This window comes from Bufo gargarizans, chromosome 6 (genome assembly GCF_014858855.1).
Source record: "Bufo gargarizans isolate SCDJY-AF-19 chromosome 6, ASM1485885v1, whole genome shotgun sequence".
Classification (NCBI taxonomy): Eukaryota; Metazoa; Chordata; class Amphibia; order Anura; family Bufonidae; genus Bufo; species Bufo gargarizans.
In genome coordinates, this window is record NC_058085.1 from 63,380,682 (window position 1) to 63,395,557 (window position 14,876).

A 14,876-nucleotide genomic window follows, 5' to 3' on the forward strand; every position below is an offset into this window, starting at 1 on the left:
CTAGGGGTCTCACTCCCACCTAAATTTCAGTCCACTGCCTGTTGTCAGAATGGCTGAGGAAGTGGAGGCGTGTCAGAGCTAGGTGACATCCTGAGCTTGCTTCTACACTGTGTCCGAAAATCACAGGAGCCTTTCTGCAAGTCTGATTTCCGAAGCTTAAAACAAACATAGTGGTAAGTAGTAGTACAGCGCTGGCAGAAGGGAGACACCCCCTGATTCTGAGTGAAATGCATCTAGCTGTGCAGATGAAACAGGCAATAATATGGCTATAAATAAAAACATTAGGGAAGCCCAAACATAACCGTTCTTCACAGCTATGGTGGTACAAAGAATCACAGCCATTATGCAAAGTTTTGTATTTTTTTTTAACTCCGGTACGCTTTAATATCCTCTTCCCCATTTATACCATCTTGCTTATAATGCAATTAAAACTTTTTCAAATAAAGAGAGAATATGTCCCAGGAACTCATCCATTTCCCTCCTCTTTGTCCCACACCTCAGATCAGACTTGGCTGTTAGGCACCTAACTGCAGCAGGAGTCCTCTCCCGCTGCTGTCTGCAATAGGACATTAAAAGGGGTTGTCCCATTGCTAGGATATGCCCCCAATGTCTAATAGGTGCAGGGTCCCGCATAGTGCCAGAGGGTGCACCGCGCATGCGCTGCTGCCCTCTATTCATTCCTATGGGAGCAACGAAAATAGCCGAGCACTGACTTGGCTATTTCAGTCAGCTCCATAGAAGTGAATGGAGCGGCAGCTCCGCATGCGCTATGCGATTCCAATTCATTTCAATGGGACTTGCGAAAATAGCCAAACGCACCGCTCAGCTATTTTCGGCAGACCCATAGGAATTAATGGAGGGCAGGGTTCACCCTCCGGCACTTTGCGGGCTCTGTTCTAGGTATAGGTAGGACCCGAATCCATCAGACATTGGGGGCATATCCTAGCGATATGCCCCCAATGTCTAAAATAGGAATACCCTTTTAAGCTGCCAGATAAAAATGGAGGGGAACAACACTTCATGTTCCATTTGAGATTTCAGTAAGACCGATGCCTTCCGAATTGTGCCGATCACCCCGCAGGGCTCTCTTGTTTACGAGCTGTTGGAACGAGCGTGCACATCCTATCCACTCGGATGAGTGCATGTAACATGCAGATATGAAGTCTACGTGCGCTGCCATGGGGAACCCTTTGAAGATGTCATCTAAAAATAATATGGAAGCTATTTTGAATGCTTTCTCCATGCATACCACTCTATGTAACCTCACCCTCCACAACACCGTCCTCTTCTGCTCATGATCGTTCAGGGCAGACGACAGTTGTTCCTGCAAATGTGACAGAGCCTGGCGGGTGGAGAGCCCCAGATAGGGATGAAGACCATCCTGGAAATAAAAAAATGTAAAGAATTCATCCAATCGTTCAACACAGTCTCAATAAAACCTAAAAAAATATAAAATTAATTGATCACCTACCTGGATCTTCTCATTGGGCTCCATGGGGCATAACCTCTGAGGGCACTCATGTAAGGTCTTCTTGGCCACCGCCACCACCGTCCCTACACACGGGAAATATAAGAATCACAGTCTGGGTGAGAAATTCTCCTTCTTTTACATAAGAGCACAAATGCCTCTGTATAATCCTGGATTTGCTAATGCTATGCAACAAATGATTAATGAGAAGCTATTCGCTCCACTGAGACGGGGATGACGCCGCTCGAGTCTCCCCTGAGGATGTGAGGTGGCATCAATGGGACCGGTGCAAGCAGGAGAGGTTAACACTTAAAAGGGGTTGTACAGGGGTTTTCGATTGATGACCTATCCTCAAGATAGGTCATCAATATGTGATCAGCAGGGGTCTGACACCCAGGACCCCTGCAAATCAGCTATTTGAGAAGGAAGCAGTGCTTTATGCGAGCGCTGCTTCCTCTTCATTACACTACCCGTCGTCTCCTTTGCAGTGGCGCCGCAATGTAATTATAAATACTTGCCCCATTCAAGTGAATGGAAGGAGAAGTAGTACTAGGAGAAGGAGTACTTATCATTACACTGCACTTCCAAGACAACGGGCAGTGTAATGACCAGGAAGTGGCGCTCGCGTGGAACGACGCCTTAAAACAGCTGATCGGTGGGGTGTTGGGTGTCGGACCCCCAGCGATCTGATATTGATGACCTATCCTGAGGATAGGTCATCAATATAAAACCCCTGCACAATCCCTTTAAAGAGGAGTCAATGACAAAGTGAACAGGGGAACCATCAGTGACATGTGTGGATTCGGTTCACGCAAGGTCCCTCTAAAAAGGTACCTGCACACGGGGGCGGGTTGTGAAAAAGAACTTCCACATGGTTTTTTGTGCAGATTTCTAGGCGTTTCTGCTCCAAATTATTTTTTTTTCAAAAAATACAAAAAAAAAAAAATCAATAAAAAAAAAATCGCATGTGTTGCTTGTGAATTTCGTATTCAGCAGATCTCATCCTTGCATTGCAAAGGATGAAATCGGCACAAAAAATAAATAAAATAATTATATATATACAGACGTGGACAAAATTGTTGGTACCCTTTGGTCAATGAAAGAAAAAGTCACAATGGTCACAGAAATAACTTTAATCTGACAAAAGTAATAATAAATTAAAATTCTATAAATGTTAACCAATGAAAGTCAGACATTGTTTTTCAACCATGCTTCAACAGAATTATGTAAAAAAATAAACTCATGAAACAGGCATGGACAAAAATGATGGTACCCCTAACTTAATATTTTGTTGCGCAACCTTTTGAGGCAATCACTGCAATCAAACGCTTCCTGTAACTGTCAATGAGACATCTGCACCTCTCAGCAGGTATTTTGGCCCACTCCTCATGAGCAAACTGCTCCAGTTGTGTCCGGTTTGAAGGGTGCCTTTTCCAGACTGCATGTTTCAGCTCCTTCCAAAGATGCTCAATAGGATTGAGGTCAGGGCTCATAGAAGGCCACTTTAGAATAGTCCAATTTTTTCCTCTTAGCCATTCTTGGGTGTTTTTAGCGGTGTGTTTTGGGTCATTGTCCTGTTGCAAGACCCATGACCTGCGACTGAGACCAAGCTTTCTGACACTGGCTAGTACATTTCTCTCTAGAATTCCTTGATAGTCTTGAGATTTCATTGTACCCTGCACAGATTCAAGACACCCTGTGCCAGACGCAGCAAAGCAGCCCCAGAACATAACAGAGCCTCCTCCATGTTTCACAGTAGGGACAGTGTTCTTTTCTTGATATGCTTCATTTTTTCGTCTGTGAACATACAGCTGATGTGCCTTGGCAAAAACTTCGATTTTTGTCTCATCTGTCCACAGGACATTCTCCCAGAAGCTTTGTGGCTTGTCAACATGTAGTTTGGCATATTCCAGTCTTGCTTTTTTATGATTCGTTTTCAACAATGGTGTCCTCCTTGGTCGTCTCCCATGTAGTCCACTTTGGCTCAAACAACGACGGATGGTGCGATCTGACACTGATGTTCCTTGAGCATGAAGTTCACCTTGAATCTCTTTAGAAGTCTTTCTAGGCTCTTTTGTTACCATTCGGATTATCCGTCTCTTAGATTTGTCATCAATTTTCCTCCTGCGGCCACGTCCAGGGAGGTTGGCTACAGTCCCATGGATCTTAAACTTATGAATAATATGTGCAACTGTACTCACAGGAACATCTAGTTGCTTGGAGATGGTCTTATAGCCTTTACCTTTAACATGCTTGTCTATAATTTTCTTTCTGATCTCTTGAGACAGCTCTTTCCTTTGCTTCCTCTGGTCCATGTCGAGTGTGGTACACACCATATCACCAAACAACACAGTGATTACCTGGAGCCATATATATAGGCCCAATGGCTGATTACAAGGTTGTAGACACCTGTGATGCTAATTAGTGGACACACCTTGAATTAACATGTCCCTTTGGTCACATTATGTTCTGTGTTTTCTAGGGGTACCATCATTTTTGTCCATGCCTGTTTCATGAGTTTATTTTTTTACATAATTCTGTTGAAGCATGGTTGAAAAACAATGTCTGACTTTCATTGGTTAACATTTATAGAATTTTAATTTATTATTACTTTTGTCAGATTAAAGTTATTTCTGTGACCATTGTGACTTTTTCTTTCATTGACCAAAGGGTACCAACAATTTTGTCCACGTCTGTATATATATATATATATATATATAAAAAATACTAAAATTTAATCGCACACACAATGGAGATGCTGTGGATTTCTAAATACGCACTGCAGGTCCATTTCTGTATAGAAGAAAAAGTGTCAACCGTACATGAGATTTGTCGCATCTCATTCGCTTTGCTGGTGCTGTATTAGGCCTCATGCACACGACTGTTGTGTGTTTTGCGGTCCACAAATTGCGGATCTGCAAAACACGGATGGCGTCCGTGTGCTTTCCGCAATTTGCGGAACGGCACGGACAGCCGTTGATATAACTGCCTATTCTTGTCCGCAAAAACAGACAAGAATAGGACAGGTTATATTTTTGGGGGCAGACCACGGAACGGAGCAACGAATGCAGGGGAGCACTCTTGCGGCCCCATTGAAGTGAATGAGTCCGCATCCAAGCCGCAAAAACTGCATTTCGGATGCGGACCAAAACAACGGTCGTGTGCATGAGGCCTTACGCTAAGGTTTTTCTGCACAGAAAAACGGTTAGTAAAAACGCACATAAACCGCAATGTGCCCAGGTAGCCTAACTGAAAACAGAGGAGATGCAGGCCTCGATAGAATATGCAAAGTGTTTCGAACCCTCGGAACCAGAGAACGAGGCTCCCGTGAGTCCAGTCTGCAGAGGTCCATGAGGTTTTTGATGCGTTTTTTCACGCGCATGAAAAAAACGAGATTTTTGTATAACTTACCAGTAAAATCTCTTTCTCGCTCTTCCTTGGGGGACACAGGAACTCTTGGGTATAGCTTATCTCCATAGGAGGCGTGACACTAAGTAAAAGACTGTTAAGCCCCTCCTCCAGCAGCTATACCCTCAGCCTGGAGAGAGAGACTTCCAGTTATGTGCCCAAGTAGTGAAAGGACAAAGGCAAGGAGTAACCAAACCAACACTAACAAGTCAAAAAAACACCCGTAGGGCAAGCAAAAAACAATGGGTGGGCGCTGTGTCCCCCAAGGAAGAGCGAGAAAGAGATTTTACTGGTAAGTTATACAAAAATCTCGTTTTCTCGCCCAATTCCTTGGGGGACACAGGAACTCTTGGGATGTTCAAAAGCAGTCCACAAATAGGGAGGGACCACAACCCAAGGCGAACCAAGCACCCTAGACATTAAGGCACCGCCGCCTGCAAGACCAAGCGGCCTAAAGCAGCATCCGCCGAGGCATAAGTGTTAACCCTGTAAAACTTGGTGAACGTGTGCAAAGAAGACCAGGTGGCCGCCTTGCACAGCTGTTCAGCCGAGGCACGATTACGCTGAGCCCAGGAAGCCCCGACCGCTCTCGTAGAATGAGCGGTAACACCAAAGGGCGGATCCCTGCCCCTAGCACGGTAAGCCTCAACGATAGCCATCTTGAGGAAGCGGGCAACAACCACCTTAGACGCCGCCAGCCCCCTGCGCGGACCCTCCGGAACCACAAACAGAGAATCCGAGCGTCGAAAGGGTCTGGTCACATCCAGGTAGATCCTGAGAGCCCGAACAACATCCAGACGGTGAAGATCCCGTTCCCGAGGATGCGACGGGGACGGACACAGGGAAGGAAGGACAATATCTTCATTCAGGTGAAAGGCGGACACCACTTTCGGAAGAAAAACCGGAACTGGGCGGAGAACCACCTTGTCCTGGTGAAAAACCAAGAAGGGCTCCACGCAAGAAAGAGCCGCCAACTCAGACACACGCCGAAGAGACGTGATAGCGACGAGAAAGAAAACTTTGCAAGACAACAAGCGAGGGGAAACCTTGCGCAGAGGCTCGAAAGGGGAAGATTGGAGAGCCGTCAGCACAACGTTAAGATCCCAAGCAGGAACGGAAGGGCGATACGGGGGAGCACAGTGAGCAACCCCCTGAAGAAAGGTCTTAACTGGACCGAGCGGAGCCAGAGGGCGCTGAAAAAGGACCGAAAGAGCCGAAATCTGACCCTTCAGGGTACTGAGACCCAAGCCCAGATCCAGACCAGACTGCAAAAAGGACAAAACCGTAGGAAGGGAAAACCGCAGAGGAGGAATCCCTAAGGCCTCGCAGAAGGCTAAATAGGCCCGCCAGGTACGGTAATAAATCCTGGACGATGCCGGTTTACGCGCACGAATCATGGTACGGACCACGTCAGCCGAAAACCCCCGCCGCGTCAGGACCGCGGTTTCAATAGCCACGCCGCTAAACGTAGCGACCCTAAATGCTGGTGGAAGATCGGCCCCTGAGAGAGGAGGTCTTCTCTGAGAGGCAGAGGCAAGGGAGCGTCTGCCAGAAGCAACATAAGGTCGGCGAACCAAAGACGACGCGGCCAGTCCGGGGCTATCAGGATTGCTGGCGTGCCCTCCGCCGCAATCTTCCGAAGGACCCGTGGAAGAAGAGGCAGGGGCGGAAACACGTAGAGGAGCGAAAACTCCGTCCAGGGGAGGACGAGCGCGTCTGCGCCGTAAGCGTCCGGATCCTTGGCCCTGGCCACGTAGGTGGGAAGTTTGTGGTTGAATCTGGAGGCCATGAGATCCACGTCCGGACGACCCCAACGGAGACAAAGAGACTCGAAGACGTCGGGGTGCAGAGACCACTCCCCCGGGTCGATCGTCGTCCGGCTGAGGAAATCCGCCGCCCAATTGTCCACCCCCGGGATGTAAATGGCCGAAAGGGCAGGAACATGAACCTCCGCCCAGCGAAGGATCAGAGACCCCTCCCTCATCGCCGCCGCACTGCGAGTGCCCCCCTGGTGATTTATGTACGCCACAGCTGTGGCATTGTCCGATTGGACCCGAACTGGGCGACCCTGAAGCAGCGAAGTCCAGTGCCGGAGCGAGAGGAGGATGGCCCTCAGCTCCAGAACGTTGATCGGCAGTCTGGACTCCGATGGAGACCAAGTGCCCTGGACGGACCGAGGAGGAAACACTCCCCCCCAACCCCGCAGACTGGCATCGGTGGTAATCACCAACCAAGTTATTGGCAGGAAGGACTTCCCCTGGAGAGGGGTCCGCAGCCACCAGAGGAGAGAGGAACGAACCTGGGGGGAAAGAGGAAAATGCCGATCCAGACTCTCCTGGGACTTGTCCCAGGCGGACAGAATGACCGTCTGAAAGGTGCGGGAGTGGTACTGTGCGTAAGGAATCGCCTCGAAGCAGGACACCATCTGTCCCAGGACCCGCATGCTGAACCGGAAGGAAAGGCGGCGGTGGGACAGAAGGCTCTGAACCGACCGATGAAGGAGCAGGCGCTTTTCCAACGGAAGCCGAACCACCGCTGAATCCGTATCCAGCAGCATCCCCAGAAAGACCAATTGCCGGGAAGGAACAAGAGAGGATTTGGGTAGGTTGATAATCCAACCGAACCGGCGCAAGGTTTGCAGCGAGAGATCCACACTGGCGGAAGTCTGTGACAGAGAAGGCGCCTTGATTAGGAGATCGTCCAGATACGGAAGTAGAAAAACTCCCCTGGAACGAAGTAAGGCGAGGACGGGGGCAAGGACCTTCGTGAAAACACGAGGGGCCGTCGCCAGCCCGAAGGGAAGGGCCACGAACTGGTAGTGGTCGGACCCCACTGCAAAGCGCAGAAAGCACTGATGACAACGCGCGATTGGAATATGAAGATAGGCGTCCTGGATATCGATGGAGGCCAGGAACTCCCCCTGTTCCAGAGAAGCCACCACCGACCTGAGAGACTCCATCCGGAATCGCTGAAGACGAAGGAAGCGGTTCAGCCGTTTTAGATCCAGAATGGGACGCACCGAACCTTCTTTCTTGGGGACCACAAAAAGGTTCGAATAGAACCCTTTGAACCTGTCCCCCATAGGAACCGGGGCGATGACTCCCTTGTCCAGAAGGGTGTGAACGGCAGCAAAGAAATCGGCCGCCCCTCGGGGATCCTGGGGAACCCAGGAACGAAAGAACCGAACTGGGGGAAGGGACGCAAACTCGAGTTTGTACCCGGAAGACACAACCTCGAGGGCCCAGGCGTCGGAGACGTGCGCCTGCCAGAAGTCCCTGAACAGGAGGAGACGTCCCCCCACCCGGGTGGGTGGGGGCGCACCTTCAGGCGGGGGCCTGCTTGGTCGCGGGAGCGCGAGCAGGTTGTGACTTGCGCCAGGAGGGCTGGGTCCGAAAAAAGGGTTTTTTACGCCTGTCCTGGACAGGATTAGCGGATGGACCTGAAGCGGTGCGAGGAGCGGAAGCCCTACGAGAAGACCTGAAGCGGGAGAAGGTGGGACGACCACGAGTAGCGCTTCTAGCCTTAGATTGGGGAAGATGAGTACTCTTCCCCCCTGTGGCTTCAGAGATGATTTCATCCAAGCAAGTCCCGAACAAACGAGAACCAGTGAAGGGAAGGCTAGTAAGAGACCGCTTTGACGCGGCGTCCGCCGACCAAACCTTTAACCAAAGCTCCCTTCTAGCCGAAACGGCCAGGGCAGAGGAACGGGTGATGAGAGCCCCGGCATCCAGGGATGCTTCACAGACAAACTTACCGGCCTGAACGATAAGTTGAGCCAGAGCACGGAGGTCTTGAATAGGGACGTCGGATTCAAGCTCCAGATCCAGCTGAGACGCCCACTCTGAAACCGCTTTTCCAGCCCAAGCGGAGGCAAAAATTGGCCTAAGAGCGGAACCGGAGGCCGCAAAGATACCCTTTGTAAGGGCCTCTATACGGCGATCCTCAGTAGATTGTAAGGAAGAACCATCCGCAACGGGAATAGCCGTGCTCTTGGACAGACGGGCCACAGGGGGGGTCGACCTTAGGGGGTGACGCCCAGTTAGAAATGCAATCCGCCGGGAACGGATAACAGACATCCAACTTTTTTGGCGGGGTAAACCGTGCATCAGGACGGGCCCAGGCCTTAGAAACCACTGACGAAAAGTCAGCATGGAGGGGAAAAACTGCAGACGCCTGTTTTTGGCGATAAAAGGAAACACTGGTCTTTTCAGGATCAGGGGGATCATCGTGAATCTTAAAAGTATCACGGATATTGCTAATAAGATGGCCCACGGCAGAGGCCAGTTTTGAAGGCAGTGCCGAGTCCATATCCCAATCGGAATCGACTAGCTCCCCTTCAGAGGGCAAATCCTGTAAGGAGGAAGGACCCGACTGAGAACGCACCCTTGGGGGGGAATACCGAAGCATCTGAGGATGACCGGTGATCCACCCTCGGCCGCTTCTGGGGTTGACGGGCTCTGGAGGAATCGCCTGCAGAGAGGGACTCAGCCGGGTCGGCTAAAACAGCGGACCCGGAGGGCCCAGCAGGGGAATCATCCGGCTGCGGTAATGGCAACGCCTCTGCAAGTCGGCCCACAACGCTAGTGAGACTAACCACAGCCTGGGACAGGGATCTAGCCCAGTCAGGGGGATCCAAGAGGCCAGGGGGTGACACAACAGATGGCGGACCCTGCAATGGGTCTTTGCAAGCCGAGCAATGTGGGTCAGACTGCCCTTGAGGGAGCGGCGCCTTACACGCGGTGCAGGTATGATACCAAGGTCCCACAGGCACTAAGGGGTCAGACATGTTGGTTGGAAACAATATTTCCAGGCCAGAGGGCTGCAGTGTTGGAGAGGGTCAACAGTCCTACCAGGTCACAGTGAAGCAGACGACCGTGGCACAGCAGACGAACAGCAGCAAGATCCGTCCTGCACACAGCAGCAAGCAGGCACGAGAAGGGGCGGGGCTGGTGAGGAGCGGGAGAAAAGACGTCCGCCCCTTAACTGAATCCAGAGCACATGTAAGCGCCTGAAAACTCCGCCCCCCGCCGAGACATTTCGCGCGCGCGCGAACAAAATGCCGCCCGCCGCCGAACCCCGATGATATAGCCCTCCGGACCCGCAATGGGTCTCTGAAGACATGAGCCGATGGAGAGGATCCGTGTCGCCGCCTCTGTAGTAACCCTCCTCCATGACGCCGCTCAGCCTGCCCAGAGAGCGCCGACAGATCGATAGGCCCGCCCCTGAATCGGAGCAACGGAGGCCCGCAAACGGTAGGAGCCAGCTAACGGGGACAGGAGCGAGAACGGAGCGGAGGGGAGTAGGAGGGAGCGGAGAAAGAGGAGAAAAGGAGGGGAGGGGAGGAGAGGGGGGGAGCGGCACGGCTGTACAGCCACCTCACCATTCGGCGACTTCACCCTCTAGTCCATCCAGCTGGGACGCCCCTTCAGCCACTGACACAGAAGTGGCAGCAACTGGAGAGGGACTTGCAGGTGGGCGACCCTGTGCTGGCGGGATGCAGGGGAGCATGGGCTGCCCTGGTCCTCCTTTTCTTCTGTGGGGGAGGCAGCAGGGCGGATAACCGGCCCTGGCGCAGCTCAACCCCGGGAAAACAGAGAGGTCTACTGCGACTCTGTTGTCCCTGTAGGAAAAAACAAATGAAAAATAAAAGAAAAAAAGAAAAATAAAAAAATCTTTGCAAAGACAGCTCTGCAGTGCAGAGAGTGTCTTGCCTCCTTGACACTAAGCAAAAAACTGGCAGTCTCTCTCTCCAGGCTGAGGGTATAGCTGATGGAGGAGGGGCTTAACAGTCTTCACTTAGTGTCACGCCTCCTATGGAGATAAGCTATACCCAAGAGTTCCTGTGTCCCCCAAGGAATTGGGCGAGAAAATAAAATAAAATAAAAAATGAATAATAACCATCTACATCTCCTAGCAACCATCAGTGAAATACGCATTGCATCCGGATGGCTTCCGTTTTTCACTGAAACCCCATTCACTTCTATGGAACCAGAGCAGCGTGAATAAAACAACATAGAACATGCTGCGATTTTTCCTGAACGTAGAGATGATGCGTGAAATACGTCATGGCGCCCTGACTGAAAACTCACTCATGTGAAAGAGGCCTAAAACCGTTCTCAGGATACGTGGGAGGTTCCGGCTCTTTACGACATGTCCTATTGATTTGTTTTTATGGCAACGTTGGGAAACCGGAAGACCTACAGGACACGGGCACTGCTAGAGACACTAAGGGGTTAATACCTCTGTACATACAAGGTTCGACTAAGGCCATCTGCACAAGGGGGCGGGTTTTTTTAAAACAGAAAATTGGCGCATTTTTAAATGCAGATTTGATGCGTTTTGCCGCAGGACTCACCCTTGCATTGAAATTGAAAAATTCACAAAGAATTGACATGCTGTAAATTTCAAAATCCGCACGGCAATTTCCAGGTGGAACAAAAAAAGTTAAGAGTCCATGAAATTTGTCTAATCCGATTCCGTTTGCTAGTACTGTATTATCTGCGCGAGAATCCGCATGGAAAAGCCGTGCGTAATTCGCACAGTGTGCAGGTAGCCTAGGTCTGTACGGCAGAGTTTTCGTGCTCTACCGGAGGCGTGAGCTCTAAGGCTACTTTCACACTTGCCTTGTTAATTCCGGTATTGAGATCCGGCAGAGGATTTTGCATTGGGACCCAGAAGCTACAAGCAAGGCCCTCATGTACACGACCGTAATATGACTGCGCCCTCGTCTGTTCGCATTATATTTGCAGGACCCACCGTCTTCAATGGGTCCGTGGCCCACATTTTGCAGACATAGGCTATCTTTTTGCAGAAAGGACTTTCCGCAAGATGATAAAACATGTCCTATACTTGTCCACAAAATGCGGACCCGTTGAAGTCTACGGGTCCACAAAAAATGTGGTGCAACACGGTCCACATCCGAATTTTGCCATAAACAAGCAGCAACAAGAAAAGAGACAGGAACACTGCGCGCCGTCTCCTCATACAGCTGATCGGTGGGGGTACCGGGTGTCGGACCCCTCTGATCCGATATTGACGACCTATCATGAGCATAAAAGACGGTCAACCCCTTTAAGTTGTAAAAATAAAAGTCCCAAGTCCCTTTTCTGATTGGCTGTGTGATAATGTTTTGTTGCACGGGCGGTTTTATGCTGTGCTCAACAGCTGGGCGGGACGGGGGTCCTGGCAAATTTACCAACATTCATGCCTGGAAAGGCGAAAAACTACTCCAGGCAGGGGCAAACGCATCAGTGTAGGGGGGGAATCCAAGACCGGCGTAAAAAGCCGACCTTAGTGAATGACCCCCAATGCCTGTGAAAGTGGCCTAACACTTCTGCTGCCCCAATAACACTGCCCTGTGCCTCTGCCTCCCCATATGAGTGACCTTGGTGCCCGGGTGATCAGCGGTGCCCCCCAATAGTGACAGGCAGTTGCATCATGGGACATGATATAACCTTTATATCATACACAAGGGACAGCTGCGTTATATACAAATAAGGCTCCGTTCACATTGGCATTTTTGCCATTCCCTCAAGGTCCGGGAATTCTTTACTAAGAGCCTCACATAGGATCCATCGGGATCTGTTTGGAACAAGTCATGGCTCAGCTTGCTCATGTGCAATCTCACACTTATAGAGACATAGTATGCATTTGTCGCAGGGCTGAGACATTTCCCCCCGGCATTTTATAATATAGACTACTACAGGGTCAGTGGATGCACGCACGTAAATAGCCAGGAGGACCAGTCGCACTCACCAGTCCTTCCACACTCTCTGCAATGTCTACCAGCAGCCTATCCCAGGTTCCAGCTTAGCCACAAGCAGCCATGATTCTGTCATCGCTAGCCGCGTTCTGTACAAGAAAAATAAAATAAATAACAGTCACCGCATCTTCTTGTCTCCAATTCCCGAAGTCATTTTGTGGTAGACAGGTATTGAAACAAAACCGGTTGCTGGTCTCCAAGAAAATGGCTGCCTCGGCGGTCTCTACGGACATACAGTAGGAGACATTCTGGGGAGTCCACAAAGCGGTGTTGTGTCCTCTCTAGAAATGAAAGGTCAGGGGAGGAAAGTTCGCAGCGAAGTGAAGAACCGCTTACCTGTAGGGGGCGGTGTTTGCTAGTTTATGAGGATGAGGTGGCTGCGGCATAGGCAAGCGAAGGTAGGAACTAGATTGGAGTGGGTAAAATGAGACGTGACGTCACGTGTTACGTGCCGCCGATGGTCACGAGGTATAATAGACGAGTGGTGTCTAAACTCCATATGCAGCGGCTGTAGAAGTATATGGAGCAGTCACTGCTGTGTGAGGCACCAGTGACAGCCTCCTCCTACCTCACACATCTGTACACTGCACTGAGGACCTATCCTTTGGGCCCCACCAATCAGAAAACCCCTGCCAGCAGATTTGTACCTATGACACTGGCTGGCCTGTTACATGTGCACTTGGCAGCTGAAGGCATCTGTGTTGGTGCCATGTTCTTATGTGCCCGCATTGCTGAGAGAACTGATATTTTATTGTATGCAAATGAGCCTCTAAGAGCAACGGGGGCGTTACCATTGCAGAGACAGATGCCCTGTAAATGGGGTTGGCAGGTTTACATTATGTGCATGCAGCTAGCAATAGGCATTAAAACATCGGTGCCAATGTCCAGTGATTAATAAGGCTGGTCCGTTCACCTGCTTTCTGGTGCTTTACTCCGAACATGGCCTCCGTTGGAGGATCCTGTCCATCAGCGGCCTCTAGGGTTGCCACCTTTCCCAATCCCCACAAAAAATACCTGCTAAATTAAGCCAAACTCTAAAAGGGGTGTGGTTTATGGGGTATGGCTTAACAGCGCCCCCCAGAAATATTACTGCCCCCAATAATAGTAATGCCCGTATTAGTGCACCCAATATTAATAATGCCCCCATTGGTGCCCCACAGTAATATTAATGCCCCCATTAGCGCCCCCAGTAGTAATAGTGCCCCCAGTAATAGTAATGCCCCCATTAGTTCCTCCCAGTAATATTAGTGCCTCCCAGAAATATGAATGCCCCCGTTAGTGCCCCCAGTAATAGTAATGCTCCCATTAGTGCCCCCAATAATATTAATGCCTTCATTAGTGCCCCCCAGAATTAATAATGCACCCATTGGTGCCCCCCAGTAATATTAATGCCCCCATTAGCGCCCTAGAATTAATAGTGCCCCCAGTAATAGTAATGCCCCCATTAGTGCCCCTCAGTAATGTTTATGCCCCAATTAGTGCCTCCCAGAATTAAGAATGCCCCCATTAGCGCCCCTCAGAATTAATAGTGCCCCCATTAGAGCCCCCCAGAAATATTACTGCCCCCATTAGTGTCCCCATTAATAGTAATGCCCGTTTTAGTGCACCCAATATTAATAATGCCCCCATTGGTGCCCCCAGTAATATTAATGCCCCCATTAGCGCTCCCAGTATTAATAGTGCCCCCAGTAATTGTAATGCCCCAATTAGTGCCTCCCAGAATTAATAATGCATCCATTAGCGCCCCCCAGAATTATTAATGCCCCCATTAGAGCCCCCTAAAAATATTAATGCCCCCGTTAGTGCCCCCAGTAATAGTAATGCCCCCATTAGTGCCCCGCAATAATATTATTGCCTTCATTAGTACCCCCAGAATTGATAATGCCCCATTAGTGCCACCAATAATAGTCATGCCTCCATTAGTGCCCCCCAGAATTAATAATGCCCCCATTGGTACCCCACAGTAATATCAATGCCCCCATTAGTGCCCCTAGTATTAATAGTGCCCCCAGTAATAATAGTGCCCCCCAGTAATATTAGTGCCCCAATTAATGCCTCCCAGAAATATTAATGCTCCCGTTAGTGCCCCCAGTAATAGTAGTGCCCCCAATAATAGTAATGCCTCCATTAGTGCCCCCCAGAATTAATAATGCACCCATTGGTGCCCCCCAGTAATATTAATGCCCCCATTAGCGCCCCTAGAATGAATAGTGCCCCCAGTAATAGTAATGCCCCCAT

The 14,876-nt window shown here is 50.1% G+C and overlaps 1 protein-coding gene across 2 annotated transcripts in view; it reads right to left on the minus strand.

Annotated features, from left to right (window-relative positions):
- TMEM94 (transmembrane protein 94) overlaps positions 1-12,760 on the minus strand; it is a 114,042-nt gene extending 101,282 nt beyond the window's left edge. For both annotated transcript variants that reach the window (XM_044300009.1, XM_044300008.1), the window contains exons 1-3: positions 12,632-12,760; positions 1,472-1,554; positions 1,268-1,381 (exon numbers count right to left, since the gene is read on the minus strand). In XM_044300009.1, coding sequence (XP_044155944.1) covers positions 1,268-1,381; positions 1,472-1,495 — 138 coding nt within the window. In that variant the 5' untranslated portion in view covers positions 1,496-1,554; positions 12,632-12,760. The remainder of the gene's footprint in view (positions 1-1,267; positions 1,382-1,471; positions 1,555-12,631) is intronic.
- Between the last annotated feature and the right edge of the window lie 2,116 nt (positions 12,761-14,876).